This window comes from Hylobates moloch, unplaced genomic scaffold (assembly GCF_009828535.3).
Source record: "Hylobates moloch isolate HMO894 unplaced genomic scaffold, HMol_V3 SCAFFOLD_13, whole genome shotgun sequence".
NCBI lineage: Eukaryota > Metazoa > Chordata > Mammalia > Primates > Hylobatidae > Hylobates > Hylobates moloch.
In genome coordinates this window covers 49,436,808-49,463,534 of record NW_026652288.1, presented here as the reverse complement: position 1 = coordinate 49,463,534, position 26,727 = coordinate 49,436,808, and the positions used below count along the sequence as shown (strand labels likewise).

At 39.7% G+C, this 26,727-nt stretch overlaps 2 protein-coding genes across 2 annotated transcripts; both read left to right on the top strand.

Annotated features, from left to right (window-relative positions):
- LOC116480057 (olfactory receptor 6C2-like) lies at positions 1-1,472 on the top strand. Its single transcript, XM_058426187.1, is given in 3 exon segments — positions 1-5; positions 510-1,111; positions 1,114-1,472. Coding segments are annotated over 3 exon segments (966 nt in total).
- Positions 1,473-25,538: 24,066 nt separating this feature from the next.
- Positions 25,539-26,468, top strand: LOC116480831 (olfactory receptor 6C4). The gene has a single exon (XM_032173200.2). It carries the CDS (start codon positions 25,539-25,541, stop codon positions 26,466-26,468), a length of 930 nt encoding a protein of 309 aa, XP_032029091.1.
- The last annotated feature ends 259 nt before the right edge of the window (positions 26,469-26,727 follow it).

Below are 26,727 nucleotides of genomic sequence, written 5' to 3'. Positions count from 1 at the left end.
ATGAGGTACTTTATAGGACAATGTGGACTATCAATGCAAATGAGAAAACAGGCTGAAATCAGAAGAATTTTAATTTCACAACCTTGATTACAGTCATCCCTGTTTATCTCCCATGAAACCAAGAAGATAAGCACATGTAGAGGTATTATTTTCATGAGATTACAAACCATGCATATTTTATGACAGTGTTTTTCCATTCATTAACACAGACAATAAAAAATAGCTTTTTTTCGTATGGTGTTGGTAATGAAAAAATGCCTTTATAATTGATACTATATCAATATAGTAATAAAAAATATTTAATAAGAGCCTCTGGCTGGTCTCTCATATAATGCCCAGCAGTGATGTTCCTGTAGCATAATTAGTTAACTACCACTCCAACAGCCTGCTGGTTAACAGATAAATAAAATAAAATTGTGGCTTATCTAACATTTTCACCTCACTCCACTGCTAACTTATGCTGACAGTCCCTTTCTCTGCTCTAATTTTTCTGTTATTTTTACACACAGACCAAGCTATAGTCAGGAATCAGTGAAGAAAAATTATACAACAATAAAAACATTTATCCTGGTGGGACTAACAGATGACCCAAATCTACAGATTCCGCTTCTTATCTTCTTGTTTCTAACCTATTTGTTGAATGTTATTGGAAATTTGACCATCATCACTCTCACCTTGGTGGACTCCCACCTTAAAACACCTATGTATTTTTTCCTCCAGAATTTTTCCATCTTGGAAGTCTCATTTACAACTGTGTGCATTCCCAGATTTCTCTACACAATGGCATCTGGGGACAATACTGTTACCTATAATGCATGTGCCACTCAATTGTTTTTTGTTGTTTTCCTGGGTGTGACTGAGTTTTTTCTCCTAACAGCTATGTCCTATGATCGTTATGTAGCCATCTGCAAACCCCTGCATTACACGACCATCATGAACAACAGAGTCTGCATCAAGTTCCTTATTGGCTGTTATATAATTGCTCTAATCATTGTCATCCCACCATTTGGCATGGGCTTTGAGCTCGAATTTTGTGACTCCAATGTCATAGATCACTTTGGCTGTGATGCTGCCCCCATCCTGAAGATTACCTGCTCTAACACAGAGTTTATAGGCTATTTGTATTAGTCTTGGCAGTGTTGACACTCCTGTTTACCTTGGTGTGTGTGATTATGTCCTACACTTACATCATCAGGACCATTCTCAGATTCCCTTCTGCCCAGCAAAGGAAAAAAGCTTTTTCCACTTGCTCTTCCCATATAATTGTGGTTTCTATCACTTATGGGAGCTGCATCTTTATCTATGTTAAACCATCTGCAAAAGAAGGGGTAGCTATTAACAAGGTGGTGTCAGTGCTTACCACTTCGGTTGCCCCAGTTATGAATCCCTTCATTTACCTGCTAAGGAATAAGCAAGTGATACAGGCTTTCAAAGACATGATCAAAAGGATTGCATCTATCTCAAAGAACTAAAGGACTAATGAGTGCAAATTGAAAAATTATAAAAGAATTCATTATCTCTATTTTATTTTTCCCTAATTCTATACTAGTCAAAATTTTTTTGTATTACAACCTCATTCTGCTACACCTACAGTCCACTATCTATATAAATATTAATTAACCTTTTTCATTTCAAGCTATTCCCAGAAATAAATGGGAATAAACCTTCAGCAAACTTTTATAACATTATGCCTATTATTATTCACATGAGCAAGAAATGTAGATAGCATCAACTTACTGTCGTATTGATGCTCATCTACTCCTCTTGTACTGACCTACATGTCCAGATTTGAGCCACAAGTTTTCCAGGGACATCAATGATCATCATCTATGTCTGCAGGAATGATCCTGTAAGCACCCCACTTGATAACAGTCATTATTCTATCTCTTCCACTTTTCAGCAAGATATAAATATAGACTAAAATTTTCTTCAAATGTCATTTGCTTAAAAGCTGTACAACTTCTCTGTATAAAAACCCTAACTCTGTGTAAATAGAATGTCATATGTCTGTCACTGTGTCTATACCTGGGTGTGCCTATGTGTATTTTTTACCCTTTCAGAATGTCAGCTTAACAAGCTTGAAGGGGTTAATGGGAAGGAAAAAATATAAATGACCATTTATACTTGAATTATATTCTGTTATCCAAATTATTCACCATAATGATTTTTCTAATCATTTTTTCTAAATATTTTTAAACATTTCTAAACACTTTTCTAAATACAAAGAAATCCAATCTCAACCACAAAGTCTGACAAAACTAACCAATGAACAAATAATTCAAATTTTTAAGTGCATGATTTTTGCCTTTTCAACTTAGCCCCACTTCCTCATTACCTATCTCTTTCCTCATAATTTTCTATTGTTTAGCTGATGCTTTAGGGAAATATGTGCTGTATCAGGAGTCAAAAAGTTCACATCACACTCTGGCTGTTATTACCACCAACTCAGACAGATCTTTTAACTGCATATTCCTTCCAGATTTCAGGAAGTATTAAACTGAAGAACAAGTTGGAGGAGTAAGGTGGCACTAGAAAACAGACCAGAAATCCTAGTGGTATTTGGGGGGCTATCCCAAGCTGATTTATAAGACCAAGAAATTGGACCATAATGGATAAATAGTTCCAAAATTCCTCATGCCAGAGACAAAGAATGAGTCTGAAGACTACACTGAAGATTACACTAGAATAAATAAATCTTAATTCCTCCATCCCATTCCCAGTATGTCCACTGGAAGTCTCTAGATGCAGAATACGCTTTTAAAAATAAAATGGGAAAGAAATATCTGTGGGAATTCTGAACTGTGAACTAAGCAAAGCATGGTTAATAATTCAGTTTACCAAGCTGAAGGAGTAATTAAAGAACATATTTAGTCTCCTGACGGTAGACAAGGTTTTGCTACAGATAATATTTCTTATCTTTTTGATCTATTAATAACTTTGAAAATGAATAATCTCTTGATTATATAAAATATTTGTCCATATGATTATTTCATTGATTTATCTCTCCTTCACTAGACACTAAGCTCCATGAAGTCAAGTACTGTGCTTGCCAATCATACTTCCAATAGAGTTTAAATTTACTCCATGCACCTCTTAACTGGCTGAAGACAGCCTCAGCCATTCTTTTTTTTTTTTTTTTTGAGACAGAGTTTCAGAGTTTCACTCTTGTTGCTCAGGCTGGAGTGCAATGGCACAATCTCGGCTCATTGCAACATCTGCCTCCTGGGTTCAAGCAATTCTCCTGCCTCAGCCTCCCAAGTAGCTGGGACTACAGGCATGCACCACCACATCTGGCTAATTTTGTATTTTTAGTAGAGATGGGGTTTCTCCATGTTGATCAGGCTGGTCTCGAACTCCCCACCTCAGGTGATGCACCTGCCTCAGCCTCCCAAAGTGCTGGGATTACAGGCATGAGCCACGACGCCTGGCCAACCATTCTTAACCTACCCCAACCCTGGTCATCCTATGGTCTTACAAAGGCCATAGAGAAGATCCTCCAGGCATTAGCCTATGAAAACAACCATTGGCCTCACTCACACAGCCTTGGTGTTCCACAAGCTCCACTGTTTCCATCAATGCTTGTAAATGGAAATCTTTAGAAAAGACAGAACCTGTGATTTGTTTTCATAGGATGCATAATTTTCCAGTGAAGATTTCATGGCCTTGTCTCAGAGCCCACAGACCTGCATTGTGATTCTCACCCTGGGCTTTAACATAAGATCCACATGGCATATTTTCCACTACTTAAGGCTTGACCTTTAATTTTCCCTGCTCTCTTTACAGAAGATGGATTCTCTGTGCAAGATACCACATAGACAGGCCTTCTAGCTTTTCAATAGTCAATTAATCATGCTGAGTTTTTTGTCATGTTTTTCTACAGTGTTGATAGGACTTAGCAATTGCCTCCTGTATTAGTTCTATATTGCTATATGACAAATTACTACAAAACGTGTGGCTTAAAACAATATACATTTATCATCTCACAGTTTCCATGGGTCAGAAGTCTGGACAGAGGAGGTGGGGGAGAAAAAATTTTTTTAAAAAAAAATTTGGACACGGCTTAACTAGGTCCTCTGCTCAGGGGTTCAGGAGGCCATAATCAAGGTGCCAGCCAGGCTGCATTCTCTTTTGGAGACTGGCTTCCTCTTCTAAGTAGTATACATGAATGTTGGCAGAATGCAGTTCCTTGCTACTGTAGACTGAGGCCTTTAGCTTCTAGAGGTTGCAGTTTCCTGCCATGTAATGCTCTTCGTGAGCAACTTAAGTAACAAAGGCAGTCTTTTTAAAGGTCAAAAGGAAAGCATTTTACTCCAATATTTTAAGATGTAGTTTTATATAATGTAATATAATCACGGGAGTGATATTCCATTACCTTTGCCATATAACATAACCAAATGAAGGGAGTGGCATTCTCATTTCCTTTGCCATATTCTAATGGTTAGAAGAAAGTGATCAGTTCTACCTGCACTAAAAGGGGTGGAATTACCCAAAGCCACGGACACCAAAAGGTGGGAATTATTGAGTGTCATCCCAGAGTCTGTCTTCTGTGTCATCCTATCCCATTGTCCTAATAGCTATTATTTTCCCCATATTTCTCAAACACCTAATATATCTCACCAGCTAGTTATGTCACTCCACAGTGTATACCACACCAATTGACCAGTATTGAGAGTTTTAACAATTAGACTATGTGGCAGATTATGTTTTCCAAAAATGGCCACATCAATATATATAACATTCAACAGAAGCCAGAGATTTATGTTCACCAAAATAAACACATATTTTGGATGTCCAAATTCTGTCTTTATCTCCCCTGTCTATAATGCTTTTACCAGCACCACCATTCATAGAGACACAAATCTTACACACCACCATGGCTTTCTATAATGCACCTAATTCACAGCAAAGGAAGAATAGCAATGAACTCATGCACATAAAATTAACCAGTTAGTCTTACCACATACCTCATCGTTCAGAAGTGGCTAGCCTAATTGGAAAGTGGAATAACTTACTGAGGATAAAGTTATGAAACTAGTTGGGAGGCAACACCCAAAAGGATGGGATTTTGTCTTACAGGATGTAGTGTATCCTTTGAATTAAAGACCATTATTTGGTGCTGTCTTCCTCATAGCCAGAATGCATGGGTCTGGAATTTTAAGAACAGAAGTGGGAATTACTACTTTTACTATTAAACTCAATTACCTGCTAGTAGAATATTTGCTTCCTATGAAAGAAACATTAAGTTCTGCTGGTTTGGAGGTCTTAGTTCCCAAGTGAAGGATGCTTCCACCAGAAAACATGACAACGGTCCATTGAATTGAAAGATGAGGCTTCCATCTAATTATTTGAGGGTCTTTATTCCTCTAAACCAAAAAGCATAAAGAGGAGTTACCCTCCTAGCTAGAGTGATTAATCATGACTACAGAGGAGGAATTAAATTGCTGTATACAATGAGAGCAAAGAAGACTATATCTAGATCTCAAGGGATTCCCTGGTGTTCTTCTTAGTACTTCCACATCCAATAGTAAAAATTAATTTAAAACTGCAGAAACCAAAAAGATAGGATGATTGAAAACCAAAATCTCTCAGGAACAAAGGAATACCACCTCACTCCCGCAAGAAAGGCCATAATAAAAAAATCAGAAAATAACTGATGTTGACTTGTATGTGGTGAAAAGGGAACACTTTTACACTGTTGATGGAAATGTAAACTAGTACAACCACTATAGAAAACCATGTGGAGATTCCTTAAAGAACTAAAAATAGAACTACCATTTGATCCAGCAATCCCACTACTGCGTAACTAAGCAGAGGAAGATAAGTCATTATGCAAAAAAGATACTTGCACATGTGTGTTTATAGCAGCACAATTTGCAATTGCAAAAATGTGGAACTAACCCAAATGCCCATCAATCAATGAGTGCACAAACTGTGAGATATATATATATACACACACACACACACCAACACACACGCACACACACACACACACAATGGAATACAACTCAGCCATAAAAAGGAATGAATTAATGGCATTTGTGGCAACTTGAATGGGATTGGAAACTATTATTTTATTATTTTATTTATTCATTTATTTTGAGATGGAGTTTCACTCTTGTTGCCCAGGCTGGAGTGCAATGGCATGGTCCCAGCTCACTGCAACCTCTGCCTCCTGGGTTCGAGTGATTCTCCTGCCTCAGCCTCCCAAGTAGCTGGGATTACAGGTAGCTGCCACCACGCCCAGCTAATTTTTGTATTTTTGGTAGTAACAGGGTTTCCCCATGTTGGCCAGGCTGGTCTTGAACTTCTGACCTCAGGCAATCCGCCCACCTCTGCCTCCCGAAGTGCTGGGATTACAGGCGTGAGCCACTGCGCCCAGCCTGGAGACTATCATCTTAAGTGAAGCAGCTCACAATGAAAAACCTAACATCATATGTTCTCACTCATAAGTGGGAGCTAAGCTATGAGGATACAAAGGCATAAGAATGACACAATAGACTTTAGGGACTCAGGAGGAAAAGGTGGGAAGGGGGTGAGGGATAAAAGACTACAAATTGACTCAGTGTATAGTGCTCGGGTGGTGGGTACACCAAAATCTCACAAATCACCGCTGAAGAACTTACTCATGTAACAAAATAGCACCTGTTCCCCAAAAACATATGGGAATAAAATCATTTTTAAAAATACAGCAGCACATCTAAAAATTAATTCACCATGATTAAATAGGCTTCATTCCTAGGATACAAGGTTGGTTCGCCACATGCAAATCAATGAATGTGATTCAGAATGCAGAAAAATGGTGGATAGGAGACCAGACTAACAGGCAGCTCCCACTTGGATGGACAGAACAACATCTGGAGACTCACATTTAAACTTTTGCACCAAGAACCACCACAGAAGCATACCAGGAAAAACAAAATAATTCACAGATCCTTTGAAAAAAGCAGCTTGCTGCTACAAATGTCACAAGACCGCCGACAAACTGTGAGTTCTCAAAGTGTGAAAGGGGGAAAAGTCAGCCTCTGAACATACATCCCCCCAGGGAACCTGAAAATCTGGATCACAGGAGAAGGATTTAACTTTATCTAGAGTAGAAACAGATTTAGGGAGCTGAGTGAAATGTAAAAGTAGAAGAAGCAGAGGAAAGAGCCCTGTAGAAATTCCTGGTTCCCAGTTCAAGCCCAGGGAAGCCATTCTTAGTCTTACCTCACAGAAGCCCTTAGGAAAGGGAAGGCAGACAGCAGAATTGGGGAGGGTCCACAGAGTGAAGGAAGCTCCTAGCTGAACTTTGTAATAATTTCAACTGAGCACGAATTTTCCTGAGCAAAATCCAGGGTTGGGGGGTGAATGGGAAGTGTAGATACAAGCACAGAAGCCACCACCAAAAAAATGTATGCTGGTGAGCAGGGGTGAGGCCTGAAAACCCTACTTGTCTTTCTCAGCGGGGAGGCTTGTAGCCTGAAGATGGATCTCAGCTCTGCTCATTGGCTGCCTGGATATAAACTCAGTGCAGTTGTGGGGATTGGCATGGTGGGAGTAAGACTGGCCTTACTGGCTGCATGGGAGGTAGCCGAGGCCTGTTACTGCCAGCTTTCCCCTACTTCCCTGGCAACCTGTATTATGCAGCAGAGGCAGCCTTAATCCCCCTGGGAACATAACTCCATTGGCCTGAGAACCACCTCCCCATCCTCCACAGGGGCCACAGCAAGCCCCACCCAAGGAGTCTGAGCTCAGACCCACCTAAACCTACCTCTACCTGAAGGGTTTTCTCTACCCACCCTGGCAGCTGAAGACAAAACGCATAAACTCTTGGGAGCTCTATGGCCCTGCCCATCACCTGAGAAACTGAAGTACTAATCCTGACCAATGTAGGGCAACATTATATCCCCCTTCTACTACTGCAGCTGGTGCTCTCTTGAAAGCACCACCTTCTGGGTGGAGGCCAACGAACTCAAGCCATTACAACAATTCATAACTGAAAAATCCCGCTCCAAAACAGGAGAAAACAACAGCTAATTCCATCACCTGCAACACCCTGGCTAACCAGAGGTCTTGAGTCTGTCCACGTGACAACTTCACTGTTAGCATAACCAGCATTCAAGAAAACCACTGCACTAAACAAAACTACAACTAAGGACTCCCACAGAGTCCACTTTACTCCCTTGCCACTTCCACCAGTGCAGGTGCTTGTATCCACGGCTTGGAGACCTGAAGACTGATCACATCATGGGACACTTTGCAGACATTCTGCAGCACCAGCATGGAGCCAGGTAGCCCTGCGAAGTGGCTAGACCCAGAAGAACAATAACAATCACTGCAGTCTGGCCCTCAGAAAGCTCCATCCCTATGGGAAAAAACAAGAGCCCCACATCAAGGGATCACCCTGTGGGACAAAAGGGTCTGAGAGTAACCCTTGAGTGCCAGATCTTTCCATTAGAACAGTATACCCAAATGAGAAAGAACCAGAAAAGTCATTCTGGTAATATGACAAAACAGGGTTCTATAACACCCCCAAAAGATCACAGTAGCTCTCCAGCAATGGATCCAAACCAAAAAGCAATCTCTGAATTGCCAGACAAAGAATTCAGAAGGTTGATTATTAAGCTACTCAAGGAGGCATGAGAGAACGGTGAAAACCAACTTTTAAAAAAAATTTAAGAGAGGATATGAATTAAAAAGTCTCCAGAGAAATAGATATCACACAGAAAAGACAATCACAACTTTTGGAAACAAAAGACACACTTGGATATAATTAAACTAAAATGCTTCTGCACAGCAAAAGAAACTATCATCAGAGTGAATAGGCAACCTACAGAATGGGAGAAAATTTTTGCAATCTATCCATCTGACAAAGGACTAATATCCAGAGTCTACAAATAACTTAAACAAATTTACAAGAAAAAAACAAACAACCCCATCAAAAAACTGGGCAAAGGATATGAACAGACACTTCTCAGAAGAAGACATTTATGCAGCCAACAAACATATGAAAAAAAGCTCATCATCACCGATCATCAGAGAAATGCAAGTCAAAACCACAATGAGATACCATCTCACGCCAGTTAGAATGGTGATCATTAAAATGTCAGGAAACAACAGATGCTGGAGAGGATGTGGAGAAATAGGAACACTTTTAGGTGGGAGTGTAAGTTAGTTCAACTATTGTGGAAGACAGCATGGTGATTCCACAAGGATCTAGAAACAGAAATACCATTTGACCCTGCAATCCCATTACTGGGTATATACTCAAAAGATTATAAATTATTCTACTATAAAGATACATGCACACATATGTTATTGCAGCACTATTTACAATAGCAAAGACTTGGAACCAACCCAAATACCCACCAATGATAGACTGGATAAGGAAAATGTGGCACATATACACCATGGAATACTATGCAGTCATTAAAAAAGGATGAGTTCATGTCCTTTGCAGGGACATGGATGAAGCTGGAACCATCATTCTCAGCAAACTAACAAAAGAACAGAAAACCAAACACTGCCTGTTCTCACTCATAAGTGGCAGTTGAACAATGAGAACACATGGACACAGGGAGGGAAACATCACACACTGGGGCCTGTCAGGGGGTGGAAGGCTAGGGGAGGGATAGCATTAGGAGAAATAGCTAATATAGATGAAAAGTGGATGGGTGCAGCAAACCACCATGGCACATGTATACCTATGTAACAAAATTGCGCATTCTGCACATGTACCCCAGAACTTAAAGTATAATTTTAAAAAAAGACACACTTAAAGTATTGCAAAATACACTGTAAAGTTTCAACAATAGACTTGAACAAGTAAAAGAAAGAACTTCAGAACTCAAAGACAAGGCTTTTGAATTAACCCACTCCAACAAAGACAAAGAAAAAAGAATTTTAAAAAATAAAGAACACCTCCAAGAAATTTGAGATTATGTTAAACGACCTAACAAAAATAATTGGTGTTACTGAGGAAGAAGAAAAATCTAAAAGTTTGGAAACTTATTTGAGGGAATAATTGAGGAAAACTTCCCTGGTTTTGATAGAAATCTAGATATTCAAACATAGGAAATTCAAAAACACCTGAGAAATTCATCACAGAAAGATTATTACCTAGGCACATAGTCATCAAGTTATCTAAGGTCAAGATGAAGGACAGAATCTTCAGATTAACAGCAGAGCCCTGAAAGCTGGAAGGGATTGGGGTCCTATCTTTAGCCTCCTTAAACAAAATAATTATCAGCCAAGAATTTTGTATCCAGAGAAACTAAGCTTCATACATGAAGGACAGATAAAGTCATTTTTCAGACAAACAAATGCTGAGAGAATTTGCCACTACGAAGCCAACACTACAAGAAATCCTAAAAGGAGTTCTAAACCTTGAAACAAAACGTCAAAATACACCAAAATTGAGCCTCCTTAAAGCATAAATCTCACAGGACCTACAAAACAATAACACAATGAAAAAAAACACAAGGTATTCAGGCAACAATTAGTATGATGAATAGAACAGTAACTCACATCTCAATACAAACATTGAATGTAAGTGGCCTAAATGCTCCACTTACAAGATGTGGAATGGTAGAAGGGATAAAAATCCACTAACCAAGTATATTCTGTCTTCAAGAGACTCATCTAATACATAAGGACTCACATAAACTGAAGGTAAAGGGGTAGAAAAAGATATTCCAGCAAATGGACACCAAAAGTGAGCAGGAGTAGCTATTCTGACATCAGACAAAACAGACTTTAAGCAATAACAGTTTAAAAAGACAAAGAGGGACATTATATAATAATAAAAGGATTCATCCAACAGGAAAATATCACAATCATAAATTCATATGCAGCTAACACTGGAGCTCTCAAATTTATAGAACAATTATTAATAGACCTAAAAAATGAGATAGATGGCAACACAATAATAGTGGGGGACTTCAATAATCCAGTGACAATACTAGACAGGTGATCAAGAGAGAAAGTCAACAAAGAAACAATGGACTTGAACCATACTCTGGAACAAATGAACTTAACAGATATTTACAGAACATTCTACCCAACAACTGCAGAATATACATTTTTTCATAAACACATGGAACATTCTCCAAGATAGTCCTTATGATAGGCCACAAAACAGTCTCAATAAATTTAAGATAATCAAAGTTATATCAAGTACTCTCTCAGACCACAGTGGAATCAAATTGGAAATTAACTCCAAAAAGAACCCTCAAACTACACAAATACATAAAAATAAAATAATCTGCTCTTGAATGACCTTTGGATCAACAATGGAATCAAGATGGAAATTGAAAAATTCTTTCAACTGAATAATAATAGTAACAACAACTTAAAGCCTCTGGGATACAGCAAAAGTGGTGTTAGTACAACTAGACAATCTAAGGTCACACCTCAAGGAATTAGAGAAACAAGAACAAACCAGACTCAAACCTAGCAGAAGAAAAGAAATAACAAAGATTAGAGCAAAAAAGAATGAAATTGAAACAAAAAATACAAAAGATAAATGAAACAAAAAGCTGATTCTTTGAAAAGATAAACAAAATCAATAGACCAGGTTCCATCTCCTCCACTCCAGTAGTTCCTAGGTGACTCTACCATAGCCTCTCTTATCCTATGACCTGCTGGTACTGAGAGATCCATAGGGAGGATGCGAAAATATCCAGAGGCTGCAAAATGGAATCATGTTTGATAGTGTTATAAACAATATGTCAGGCACTATTCTAAGAAATATTCAGATAGTAACTCATGATATCAAAATGTAGTGTGAGTGGGACATTATGAATTTAAGCTCAGTTTGACTACAAGAAAAAACTAGCAATCCTGAGAGGACCCAAAGACCCTCTGAAGGAAGCAGACTGCTCTTGAAGGACCCAGGAGATGCCCCAAATACCGTGAATGCCCCAACTGTGGAAGTGTGAAAAGTGGGAATCCTCTCCCAAACACACACCCCCACTGGAGAAACTGAAGATCTGTTTGTGGGAGAAGTTTCTGACCTTACCTGGAGCTGAGCCAGTTTAGAAAGCCAAGTGAAATACAGGAGTAGAGAAAGCAGCAGAAAGGCCCAGGGAGCTCACTGCATCCCCTAGCAGGCCATTCCTGCCTGGCACCACAGGGATCCATTGGGTGGGTGACCAGCGTAGCAGGGGACATAACTCCACAAGGAGAAGGAAATCTCTAGCTGAACTCTGTAACAATTTGAATGGGGCAAGAAGCCTCCTGGCCAGAACTCGAGGGAAGGCACAAATCTGGTGTGCAGACTCCACAGGTGGAGGAAGAACCAACCCCTTTTCTCTCACATCTGGAAGGCGGGTAACCCAGGGCAAGCTGTCAACCCAGTCACACCCTCCACCTAGAAACAGACTTGAGGCTGTTGTGGGGGCATGATGGGAGTGAGTCTGGCCCTTCATTTTGCATGGCAGCTGGATGAGGCCTGTGACTGCTGGCTTTACCCCACTTTCCTGACAACCAGCATGACTCAGGAGAGGCAGCCACAATTCTCCGAGGTACAAAACTCCAGGGACCTAGGAATCCCACCTCTATCCTCCACAGCAGCCACAGCAAGACCCGACCAAGGAGAGTCTGATCTCAGGCACGCCTAGCCCTGCCCCCACCTGTTGATCCTTCTCTATCCACCCTGGTCATGGAAGACAAAAGGGCATACAATCTTGGGAGTTCTAAGTTCCCGCCCACCACCAGTTTCTCTTTATGCTACTATTACAGCTGATGCTTTCTGGAAAGCGCCACCTCCTGGCAGGAGGCCAACTGGCACAAAAACAAAACATTAAACCAGCAAATCTAAGAACCCTCACAGAGTCCATTTCAATTCCTTGCCACTTCCACTGGAACAGGTGCTAGTATCCACAGCTGAGAGACCCATAAATAGTTCATATCACAGGACTCTGTGCAGACAATCCCCAGTACCAGCCGAGAGCCAGGTAGACTTGCTGGATGGCTAGAACCAAAGAGAGATAACAATCACTGCAGCTTGGCTCACAGGAAGCCACATCCATAAGAAAACGGAAGAAAACTACATCAAGGGAACACCCTGTAGGACAAAAGAATCTGAACAGCCTCCAACCCTAGACCTTCCCTCTGATAGAGCCTACCCAAATGAGAAAGAACCAGAAAACCAAACATGGCAATACAAAAAAACAAGGCTCTTCAACACCTCCAGAAAATCACACTAGTTCACCAGCAATGGATCCAAACCAAAAAGAAAACCCTGATTTACCTGAAAAAGAATTCAGGAGGTTAGTTATTAAGCTAATCAAGGAGGAACCAGAGAAAGGTGAAGTCCAATGCACAAGGAAATCCAAAAAAAAAAATACAAGAAGTGAAGTGAGAAATATTCAAGGAAATAGATAGCTTAAAGGAAAAACAATCAAAAGTTCATGAAACTTTGGACACACTTTTAGAAATGGCAAATGCTCTGGAAAGTCTCAGCAACAGAATTCAACAAGTAGAAGAAAGAAATTCAGAGCTCAAAGACAAGGTCTTTGAATTAACCCAATCCAATGAAGACGAAGAAAAAATAAGAAGAAAATACGAAGAAAGTCTCCAAGAAGTCTGGGATAATGTTAAATGACAAAACTTAAGGATAATCAGTGTTCCTGAAGGAGAAGAGAATTCTAAAAGCTTCGAAAAAGTATTTGGGGGAATAATAGAGGAAAACCTCCCTGGCCTTGCTAGAGACCTAGACATCCAAATACAAGATGCACAAAGAACACCTGGAAAATTCATCACAAAAAGGTCTTTGCATACACATTGTCATCAGGTTATCTAAAGTTAAGATGAAGGAAAGACTCTTAAGAGTTGTGAGACAGAAGCATCAGGTAACCTATAAATGAAAACATATCAGATTAATAGCAGATTTCTCAGCAGAAACCCTACAAGCTAGCAGGGATTGGTGCCCTATCTTTAGCCTTCTCAGACAAAACAATTGTGAGCCAAGACTTTTGTATCCAGTGAAACTAAGCATCATATATGAAGGAAATATATGGTCATTTTCAGACAAACAGATGCTGAGAGAATTTGCCATTACCAAGCCACCACTACAAGAACTACTAAAAGGAGCTCTAAATCTTGAAACAAACCCTGGAAACACATCAAAACAGAAACTCTTTAAAACTTAAATCACACAGGACCTACAAAACAAAAAATACATGTTAAAAAGAAAAAGCAAAAAACAAAAGTACACAGTCAACAAAATGCATGATAAATGCAATGATACCTCATATTTCAACACTAACATTGAATGTAAATGATGTAAATGCTCCACTTAAAAGATATGGAACCACAGAATGGATAAGAACTCATAAACCAACTATCTGCTGCCTTCAGGAGACTCACCTAACATATAAGGACTCACAGAAACTTAAAGTAAAGGGGTGGAAAAAGGCATTTCATACAAATGGACACCAAAAGTGATCAGGGTAGCTATTCCTATATCAGACAAAAAAATTTTAAAGCAACAGCAGTTAAAAGAGACAAGGAGGGACATTATATAATGGTAAAAGGCCTTGTCCAACAGGAAAATATCACAGTCCTAAACATATACACACTTAACATTGGAGCTTCCAAATTTATAAAACAATTACCAATAGACCTAAAAAATAAGATAGACAGCAACACAGTAATAGTGGAGGACTTCAGTACTCCACTGACAGCACTAGATGGGTCATCAAGATAGAAAGTCAACAAAGAAACAATGGATTTAAACCAAACCTTGGAACAAATAGACTTTACAGCTATATACAGAACATTTCAACCACCAACTGCAGAATACACATTCTATTCAACAGTGCACGGAAATTTCACCAAGATAGACCATGTGATAGGCTATAAAATGAGACTCAATAAATATAAGAAAATTGAAATTATATCAAGCACTCTCTCAGACCACTGTGGAATAAAACTGGAAAACAACTCCAAAAAGAACTTTCAAAACCATGCAAATACATGGAAATTAATAACTTGCTCCTGAATGAGCACTGAGTCAAAAAGGAAATCAAGATGGAAATTTAAAAATTCTTCAAACTGAATGACAGTAATGACAACCTACCAAAACCTCTGGGATACAGCAAAGGCAGTGCTAAGATAAAATTTATAGCCCTAAATGCCTACATTCAAAAGACTGAAACAGCAAACTGACATTCTAAGGTCACACCTCAAGGAACTAGAGAAGAAAGAACAAACCAAACCCAAACCCAGCAGAAGAAAAGAAATAACCAATATTGGAGCAGATCTAAATGAAATTGAAACAAAAAAAACAAAAGATAAATGAAACAAAAAGCTGATTTTTTGAAATAAAATTGATAGACCAATAGCAAGATTAACTAAGAAAAGAGAGAAAATCCAAATAACCTCACTAAGAAATGAAACAGAAGATATTACTACCAACACACTGAAATACAAAAGATCATTCAAGGCTACTTTGAACACCTTTATGCACATAAACTAGAGGACCTGGAACAGATGGATAAATTCCTGAAAAGATACAAACCTCGTAGCTTAAATCAGGAAGAATTAGATACCCTGCACAGACCAGTGAAAAGCAATTAGATTGAAATGGTAATTTAAAAATTACTAACAAAGTTCAGGACCGGACAGATTCCCATAGAATTCTACCAAATATTCAAAGAATTGGTACCGATAGTTTTGACACTACTCACAAGATAAAGAAGGAATCCTCCCTAATTCACTCTGTGAAGCCAGCATCACCCTAACACCAAAACAAGGGAAGGGCATAATCAAAAACTAAAACTACAGACCAATATCCTTGATTGACATAGATGCTAAAATTCTTAACAAAATACCAGCTAACTAAATCCAACAACATATCAAAAAGATAATCCACCATGATCAAGTGAGTTTCATCCCAGGGATGCAGGGATGAAATAGAAACTAGAAAAATAATTTTTAAAAAACAATAGAAGAATAGAATGAAACAGTGAATTGTTTTTTGTTGTTGTTGTTTTGGTAGTCTTGCTATTTTGCCTAGGCTGGTTTCAAACTCCTGGCCTCAAGTGATCCTCTCTCCTTGGCCTCCCAAAGTGCTGGAATTACAAACATGAGCCATGGCACCCAACTTGCATCTGCTTCTTAAATGCCATCAGCTGAATGGTCTTTATGCCAAAGAGGAATATTTTGGGGTAGCATATTGTGGTCTTCCACAAAACAAAACGGCTCATCCTTAAACTCATAAAACTACAAGCAAGTGTTAATGCAGCAACCCTCCCTGACTCCATGACTGTGGCATTATAGAGTTGATATCCTAACCGTCTTTGTCCCAGAGTTTTGTTTCCCAGGCTACTTTATTCAGGCACACACACCAATACTTCAGAACATGTATAATCATCCATGCTTCAGGGAAGTTTGAGGAATCACTGTTTAAAAAATTACTTAACACATCTTAATGTAATAATCCTCACAGCTCATGATTGTTATCCTGGGGACACAACATTGGATAGAAATAAAAATGATGTGTAGTTCCTTTTTACATATATATATATATATACACACACACATATATATACACACACACATATATATACACGTACATATATATACACATTACATATATATATACACACATACACACACACACATATATATGTATATATATATATATATTTTTTTTTTTTTTTTTTTGAGATAGAGTCTCACTTTGATGCCCAGGCTGGAATGAAGTGGGGTGGTCTCGACTTCCTGGGCTCAGGTGATTCTCCCACTTCAGCCTCCAGAGTCGCTGGGACTACAAGCATGTGCCACCATACCCAGCTAATTTTTTGTAGAGATGGGGTTTCACTATGTTCCCTAGGCTGGTCTTGAACTCCTGGGCTCAAGTGATCCACCCACCTCAGCCTTTCAAAGTGCTGGGATTACAGGTGTGAGCCACTGTGCCTGGACCAATGTTTAGTTCTTAAATAAGATATAGGGAACTAGGAGAGATTTTACAAATTTAATCTTGGTACTGATACAGCTCTGATGACTGGAGGAACACCAGGGTCCTTGGTCTGGCTCCAATAGGATTAATGTCACAGACACACGTGGAGTGCTTTTGAGGAGTGAAAAGTTTACTAGGCAAGAAAGAAGAGAACAGCTCTCCTGTACAGAGACAAAGGAGGAGGGCTTGGAACAAAGAGAAACCTCGTGTGCGGCAGAAAGGTGGTCTATTATATTGGGAGGGTTAAGGAGGTGGTGTCTGGTTTGCATAAGGCCCAGAGGATTGGTTTAACCAGGTGTGTCATTCACGTAGCCCTAAAAAACCTGGCCCTCCCACCTTAGCCCTTTACTATGCAAATGCGGGTCGCCATGATGGTTTGAACACATACTGTTATGTCAGGGTAGCCATGACACTTGGCATACCTGGTGACAAGGAGAAGATGGCAGGAATCGCCATGTTGGGTAGACCCAGTTTCTATTTGCTGGTATTTGCATATCAAAGTTTGCTGGCCTGACTCCTTTTTTTTTTTTTTTTGAACTTTCTTCTTTTTTTGTATATATATATTTTTTTCTTATACTTTAAGTTCTAGGGTACATGTGCACAACGAGCAGTTTTGTTACATATGCACACATGTGCCATGTTGGTGTTCTGCACCCATTAACTCATCATTTATATTAGGTATATCTCCTAATGCTATCCGCCCCCCCCCAACCCCACAACAGGCCCTGGGGTGTAATGTTCCCCTTCCTGTGTCCAAGTGTTCTCATTGTTCAATTCCCACCTATAAGTGAGAACATGCAGTATTTGTTTTTTTTTTCCTTTCCATAGTTTGCTGAGAATGATGGTTTCCAGCTTCATCCATGTCCCTACAAAGGACATGAACTCATCCTTCTTTATGGCTGCATAGTATTCCGTGGTGTATAACATCTTTATTTCCACCTTCATTTCTTTATGTACCCAGTAGTCATTCAGGAGCAGGTTGTTCAGTTTCCATGTAGTTGAGCAGTTTTGAACAAGTTTCTTAATCCTAAGCTCTAGTTTGATTGCACTGTGGTCTGAGAGAGAGTTTGTTATAATTTCTGTTCTTTTACATTTGCTGAGGAGTGATTTACTTCCACCTATGTGGTCAATTTTGGAATAAGTGCGATGTGGTGCTGAGAAGAATGTATATTCTGTTGCTTTGGGGTGGAGAGTTCTGTAGATGTCTATTAAGTCCACTTGGTGCAGAGCTGAGTTCAATTCCTGGATATCCTTGTTAACTTTCTGTCTCGTCGATCTGTCTAATGTTGACAATGGGGTGTTAAAGTCTCCCATTATTATTGTGTGGGAGTCTAAGTCTCTTGTAGGTCACTCAGGACTTGCTTTATGAATCTGGGTGCTCCTGCATTGGGAGCGTATATATTTAGGATAGTTAGCTCTTCTTGTTGAATTGATCCCTTTACCATTATGTAATGGCCTTCTTTGTCTCTTTTGATTTTTCTTGGTTTAAAGTCTGTTTTATCTGAGACTAGGATTGCAACCCCTGCCTTTTTTTGTTTTCCATCTGCTTCGTAGATCTTCCTCCATCCCTTTATTTTGAGCCTATGTCTGTCTCTGCACATGAGATGGGTTTCCTGAATACAGCACACTGATGGGTCTTGACTCTTTATCCAATTTACCAGCCTGTGTCTTTTAATTCGATCATTTAGCCCATTTTCATTTAAGGTTAATATTGTTCTGTGTGAATTTGATCCTGTCATTATGGTGTTAGCTGGTTATTTTGCTTGTTAGTTGATGCAGTTTCTTCCTAGCATTGATGGCCTTTAGAATTTGGCATGTTTTTCAGTGGCTGGTACCGGTTGTTCCTTTCCATGTTTAGTGCTTCCTTCAGGAGCTCTTGTAAGGCAGGCCTGGTGGTGACAAAATCTCCCAGCATTTGCTTGTCTGTAAAGGATTTTATTTCACCTTTACTTGTGAAGCTTAGTTTGGCTAGGTATGAAATTCTGGGTGGAAAATTCTTTTCTTTAAGAATGTTGAATATTGGCCCCCACTCTCTTCTGGCTTGTAGAGTTTCTACCAAGAGATCCACTGTTAGTCTGATGGGCTTCCCTTTGTGGGTAACCCGACCTTTCTCTTTGGCTGCCCTTAACATTTTTTTCTTCATTTCAAGTTTGGTGAATCTGACAATTATGTGTCTTGGAGTTGCTCTTCTTGAGGAGTGTCTTTGTGGTGTTCTCTGTGTTTCCTTTGAATGTTGGCCTGCCTTGCTAGATTGAGGAAGTTCTCCTGGATAATATCCTGAAGAGTGTTTTCCAACTTGGTTCCATTCTCCCCGTCACTTTCAGGTACACCAATCAGACATAGATTTTGTCTTTTCACATAGTCCCATATTTCTTGGAGGCTTTGTTCATTTCTTTTTGCTCTGTTTTCTCAAAACTTCTCTTTTGCTTCATATCATTCATTCAATCTTCCATCACTGATTGAATCAGCTTCTTCCAGTTGATTGAATCAGCTACTGAAACTTGCGCATGCGTCACATAGTTCTCGTGCCATGGTTTTCAGCTCCATCAGGTCATTTAAGGTCTTCTCTATGCTGTTTATTCTAGTTAGCCATTCATCTAATCTTTTTTCAAGATTTTTAGCTTCTTTGCAATGGGTTCGGACATCTTCCTTTAGCTCGGAGAAGTTTGTTATTACCTATCATCTGAAGCCTTCTTCTCTCAACTCATCAAAGTCATTCTCCGTCCAGCTTTGTTCTGTTGCTGGTGAGGAGCTGCATTCCTTTTGAGGAGAAGAGGTGCTCTGATTTTTAGAATTTTCAGCTTTTCTGCTCTGGTTTCTCACCATCTTTGTGGTTTTATCTACCTTTGGTCTTTGATGATGGTGATGTACAGATGGGGTTTTGGTGTGGATATCCTTTCTGTTTGTTATTTTTCCTTTTAACAGTCAGGAGCCTCAGCTTCAGGTCTGTTGGAGTTTGCTGGAGGTCCCCTCTAGACCCTATTTTCCTGGGTATCACCAGCAGAGGCTGCAGAACCACAAATATTGCAGAACGGCAAATGCCACTGCCTGATCATTCCTCTGGAAGCTTCATCTCAGAGGTGCACCCAATCATATAAGGTGTCAGTCAGCCCCTACTGGAAAGTGCCTCCCAGTTAGGCTACTCGGGGGTCACGGACCCACTTAAGGAGGCAGTCTGTCCATTCTCAGATCTCAAACTGTGAGTTGGGAGAACCACTGCTCTCTTCAAAGCTCAGTTGGAAATGCAGAAATCGCCCATCTTCTGCATTATTCACACTGGGAGCTGTAGACTGGAGCTGTTCCTATTCGGCCATCTTGGAACCTCTAATGTGAAAAGAAATTTATTGTTTACAGTGATGAAGCCTGACAAGTGCAAATCAAGGAGGTATATCTGGTGATGGCCTTCCTACTCTTGGGGACCCTGCAGAGTCCCAAGGTGGCACAGGGCATCATGTGGTGAGGGAGCTGAGCATGCAGACATGCTAGGTCAGATCTCTCTTTCTCTTCTTATAAGCCAGTATTTCCACATCCATGATAAACCATTAATCCATTAATCTGTGAATGGATTAGTCTATTTATAAGGACCAAGCCTTCATGATCCAATCACCACTTAAAGGCCCTACCTTTCAATATTGCTACATTGGAATTTAAGTTTCAATGCAAGTTTTGGAGGAGACATTCAGACCATACCATTATTCCCCTGAGCTCCTAAAACTTGTGTTCTTCTCACATAGAAATATGTTCATTCCACCCCCAAAGCCCCAAAGTCTTAACTTGTTCCCACACCAACTCTAAAGGCCAAAGTCCAAAGTCTCATCTGTGAGCCTGTGAAAGACCCACTACCATTCCAAAAGGGAGAAAATAGGCAAGAAGAAAGGCATAACAGGCCTGAAGCAAGTTTAAAACCCAAGAAAGTAGACTTTAGGTCCTAAGACTCCAAAATAATCTCCTTTGACTCCATGTCTGGCACCCTCTGCACTTTGGCTTGATGATTTGGTCCCCCAAAGCCTCAAGCAGGCCTGCCCCTATGACTTTGCTAGGCTTAGTCTATTCAACTCTCCCATGCTGGCATTGCACATTGGTAGCTCTAAAGGTCTGGAGTTTCAGCAGCAGTTCTACTCCCATCACTCCACTAAGCATGGCCCTAGTGAGGACTCTCTGCAGTGGCCTTACTCCCACAGCCACACGAGCCCCATGGTGGGGACTCTGTAGCAGCTCCCACCCCACATTTCTGTTCAGTATTGCTTTGATTAAGGCTCTCTGTGGTGGCTCCACCACTGTGACACATCTCTGCTGAGAACCTCAGAATTTTGAAGCCATTCTTTGAAATCTGGGTGGAGGCTGCCAAGCCTCCACAGCTCTCATTTTCTGAAAGCCTGCAGAATTAACACCACATGGACACTACCAAAGTTTATAACTTGTGCCTTGCAGAGCTGCAACATCAGCATCACCTGGGGCAACTTGACCCATGACTGAGGCAGCCATGGAGCACTGTGCTAAAATATAGGAAGCAGAATCCTGAGGCAACCCTGGGCAGTGAACCCATGAAGATTACCCCAGGGCTATCCCCTGAAAGCATTCTGCCCTCCTAGACCTCTAGGCCTGTGATGATAGAGGCAGCATTGAAGATCTCTGAAATGTCTACAGGGTATTTTTTCCATTGTTTTGAGAAATAGTACCTGACTCTTTTTCACCTTTGCTAATCTTTTAGCAAATGGTCCTGCACTCTTGGTTTCTTCTCCTGAACATGATTTTTCACTCTACATGGCCAGGCTGAAAGTTTTTCAAATATTTCTACTCTGCTTCCCCTTTAATTATAAATTATGTTTTTAAATTGTTTCTTTGTTCCTGAATCTCAGTGAAAGTGGCCAAAAGCAACCATGCAGCTCCTTCTATTTTGTTTAGACATTTCTTCTGCCACATGCCCTAGTTCATCAATCTCAAGTTTGATGAACAAAGCTCTCAAGTATTGACACAGCTCAGCCAAGTTCTTGTCCAATTTATAACAAGGATGGCCTTTCCACCAGTTTCCAAAAACTTGCTCCTCAGTTTCATCTGAAATTTTATCAGAATGTCTTTTACTGTTCATATTTCTTTTTATTATTATACTTTAAGTTCTGGGGTACATGGGCACAATGCGCAGGTTTGTTACACAGCTATACATGTGCCATGGTGGTTTGCTGCACCCATCAACTCATCATTTACATTAGGTATTTCTCCTAATGCTATCCATCCCCCAGCCCTCCAGCCCCTGACAGGCCCCAGTGTGTGATGTTCCCCATCCTGTGTCCAAGTGTTTCCATTTTTCAATTCCCACCTAAGAGTGAGAACGTGCGGTGTTTGGTTTTCTGTCCTTGTGATAGTTTGCTGAGAATGATGGTTTCCAGCTTCATCCATGTCCCTGCAAAAGACATGAACTCATCCTTTTTTATGGCTGCATAGTATTCCATGGTGTATATGTGCCACATTTTCTTAATCCAGTCTATCATTGATGGACATTTGGGTTGGTTCCAAGTCTTTGCTATTGTGAATAGTGCCACAATAAACATACATGTGCATGTGTCTTTATTGTAGAATGATTTATAATCCTTTAGGTACATACCCAGTAATGGAATCACTGGATCAAATGGTATTTCTAGTTCTAGATCCTTGAGGAATCTCCACACTGTCTTCCACAGCGGTTGAACTAATTTACACTCCCACCAACAGTGTAAAAGCATTCTATTTCTCCACATCCTCTCCAGCATCTGTTGTTTCCTGACTTTAATGATCACCATTCTAAGTGGTGTGAGATGGTATCTCATTGTGGTTTTGATTGGCATTTCTCTGATGACCAGTGATGATGAGTACTTTTTCATGTCTGTTGGCTGCATGTCTTCTTTTGAGAAGTGTCTTTTCGTATCTTTTGCCCACTTTTTGATGGGGTTGTTTGGGTTTTTTTTTTTAACTTATTTAAGTTCTTTGTAGATTCTGGATATTAGCCCTTTGTCAGATGGTTAGATAGCAAAAATTTTCTCTCACTCTGTAGGTTGCCTGTTCACTCTGATGGTAGCTTCTTTCATATTTCTATCAGCATTCTGGTCATAACCACTTAACCAATCTCTAAGAAGTTCCATGTTTTTCCTAGTCTTATTGTATTCTAGGCCCCCACCAGAATATAGGCTTTTTCTAGCCTACCCTTCCAAATTCTTTCAGCTTCTGCCCAGTATTGACTTTTAAAGCTGCTTCCACATTTTCAAGAGTTTGTAATTAGCAACTTGTGTGTTCCTGGAAAAAGTTGAATGTGATTAAGATCTTGCATGCAAAAACTGTGTGCTGGCAGACCTGTTGAGATATCCCATGGGGAAGTGAGTGAAAGTATATTTCTTTCAAAAGTGAAGGCTGATTGCTTCTGAGAGGCTGTTTGAACTATGCACTGAATTGAACATATTAGCAAAATATGTAAGCAGCAAACTATTTTCCAGCTGTTGGTTTGATGGAGTCAGTAATTTGGTAATTTAGACATGGGAGATTCATGGAGGATACCACAGCATTCAGGTTATGATGATTTACTGTGAGGTGTCATTCATTTATATCATGTTTGAGCACTGGCCAAACAGGGTTATTAAAGGAGAGATAATAGAAACAATGACAAGGCCAGGCACACCCATCCCCAGGGAGTGTCCGTCCATTGCTCTACATTTCTCCACAAACTTCATGGCTGTGGCAGATTCTCTCATGGAACCTTTATCTCAATGGTCTCTCAGGAACCTCTCTTCTCAGTCACATGTTTACAGTTTGTTCTCAAAATTGCCAACAACTGAGGTTCATTAGCCCCTTTTGAACTTGGGTCCACAGGGCTTCTTTAGCTTCTTCAGGAAATTGATCCCATGTGCCTGCTCTAAAAAGAGCAGATAAAACCTGTGTTGCTCTAGCTAACACAGAAATGCAAAGCTAACACAGGATGCAAAGATGCCCATCCTCTGCCATCTAAGAACTTCAACATAATTTCTCTTAGAACATAAATTTTAAGAAATTTTCTGTCTCTCAAAGTATTTTCTTCTAAGTCAATAACTGCTATGGGCTTTGTTTTTCTTTTTTATTACATATGTGAAGGTCTATGTCTCTCAGGAACTACGATTTGATTCTGGATTGGATTCTTGGAATGGAAAATAATATGCTCTTTTTCCTGGTTAAGTTCCACAAGCTTGGATACTTCTATTAAGAGAAAGGTAAAATGTGGATGGAAGCCAATAGAAAACATGTTAAAGTTTATACTACTCAAAGATTCATGTGTGGCACATCTCATCTTTGATTTACCTCTTAGGAACAACAAGGTAAACGGTATACTATACTCATTCAGATTGTCAAAGGTATGAGCATCATATGTTTTTTAAGTCACTGATTTTATCATTCTATAAATGTGGATCATGAAATGAATCAACTGTGAAAATCTGGAAGAAAATGCAGTACTTGCCAAAGACCACAGGTTAGTATAAACAAGGAAAAGAGGGCTGCAGGAGACCCAGGTCAATGTTTCACATCATCTAAGATCTCTAAAAACTGTATGGAAAGATGGGAAGGTTGACAAGAATGATTGTAATAACATAATTTTTCTAATCCATGTGCATGTAAATTAGAGGGACCCATTTATATTGTATTTGCCTCTTAATCAGAAAAATCTAAAGATGCACTCACAATGCTACCACCAAATTTTTCTTCCCTGAGAATTACCACTTTATCTACAAAAAACTCTTATTATCAAAAACTTTTTCTGGTTTCTGTAAGACAAGAATAGAAAACAGGAGAGTTTGGGTCATGATAAACTGCCATCCTTAGTTGCCATTGGGGACCCTGAGACTGAGCAAAATCCATTCCGTGATGCTGCTTACAGAGTTCTCAAAATTTCTCTTCTCAGAGACATATCTCAAATCAGTGCCTAGAAGACTCTGAATGTGGCAGAGAAACATAAAATGTAAATTAATATGACATATTGATGCTTGAGCCTTGTTCATGTAGAGGAAAAGGCTCGCAATATAAAATGAGATGATCTTCAGCATTGCCTGTATAGGGAAATTCCTACTTGTTTCTGAAACAAGGATGTCAGAGATTTGGACAGTAATGGAGATAAGGATCTATAGCAGATATCCAGTGAAGCATCAAATAGTGCAGAGAAAGGAAAGAAAGAAACAGGAAAGCACAGAAAACAGAATGAGGTAGAGCGATGTGTGCCAAAAGCACAGAATTAGGAGAGCTTATAATACAGTCAAGAGAAAGTGCTTTACATGTGAAGATTGTATAAACATTTGAAAGGAAACAACAGGTTCAAAAACTTCTATTTTTCTGAAAAAAAATCATGAGTAGTTATTCTATAATAAGTTTTCTTAAGTGCCCAGGAAGAGGTCAGCTTGAGAAATGAAAAAGGTCACTGAAACAAAGATATGGGGCTTGCATGGAGCCAAGTGCAGCCCAATGGGACACTGGTTTGGGCCATCTGGATGGTGAGCAATGTATGACCTGATTCTGTTCATTAAGCTTTATCTCTCCTACTCTAAGAAACTCTTCAATTTTCATCATTCTCACCTTTTGCCTTTAGGTTTTCTGAAGGTCAACAATGAAAAACAGAACCATGTTTGGTGAGTTTATTCTACTGGGCCTTACAAATCAACCTGAACTCCAAGTGATGATATTCATCTTTCTGTTCCTCACCTACATGCTAAGTGTCCTAGGAAATCTGACTATTATCACCCTCACCTTACTAGACCCCCACCTCCAGACCCCCATGTATTTCTTCCTCCGGAATTTCTCCTTCTTAGAAATTTCCTTCACATCCATTTTTATTCCCAGATTTCTGACCAGCATGACAACAGGAAATAAAGTTATCAGCTTTGCTGGCTGCTTGACTCAGTATTTTTTTGCTATATTTCTTGGAGCTACTGAGTTTTACCTCCTGGCCTCCATGTCTTACGATCGTTACGTGGCCATCTGCAAACCCTTGCATTACCTAACTATTATGAGCAGCAGAGTCTGCATACAACTAGTGTTCTGCTCCTGGTTGGGGGGATTCCTAGCAATCTTACCACCAATCATCCTGATGAGCCAGGTAGATTTCTGTGTCTCCAACATTCTGAATCACTATTACTGTGACTATGGACCTCTCATGGAGCTTGCCTGCTCAGACACAAGCCTCTTAGAACTGATGGTCATCCTCTTGGCTGTTGTGACTCTCGTGGTTACTCTGGTGCTGGTGACACTTTCTTACACATACATTATCAGGACTATTCTGAGGATCCCTTCTGCCCAGCAAAGGACAAAGGCCTTTTCCACTTGTTCCTCCCACATGATTGTCATCTCGCTCTCTTATGGCAGCTGCATGTTTATGTACATTAATCCTTCTGCAAAAGAAGGAGGTGCTTTCAACAAAGGAATAGCTGTACTCATTACTTCGGTTACTCCCTTGTTGAATCCTTTCATATATACTTTAAGAAATCAGCAAGTGAAACAAGCTTTCAAGGACTCAGTCAAAAAGATTGTGAAACTTTAAAAAAGGAGATTACACTTCAAAATACATTTTCACTTAACAAATATGCATTGAACGTCTATATTCCAAGTGCTAAATTGGCCCTTGAAGATAAAAATAGGGAAAGTATATGTCTTAATTTCAAGAAAACTATAGTCTAGAATCAAGGAAAGATACATAAATCGTAAATTTATGTAATAAATTTACAAAAAACAAAATAATGTTTTAATTGTTATTAGAGAAGAGTGAATGGGGATCTGAAAAGGAACAGTTGGAAAGAATT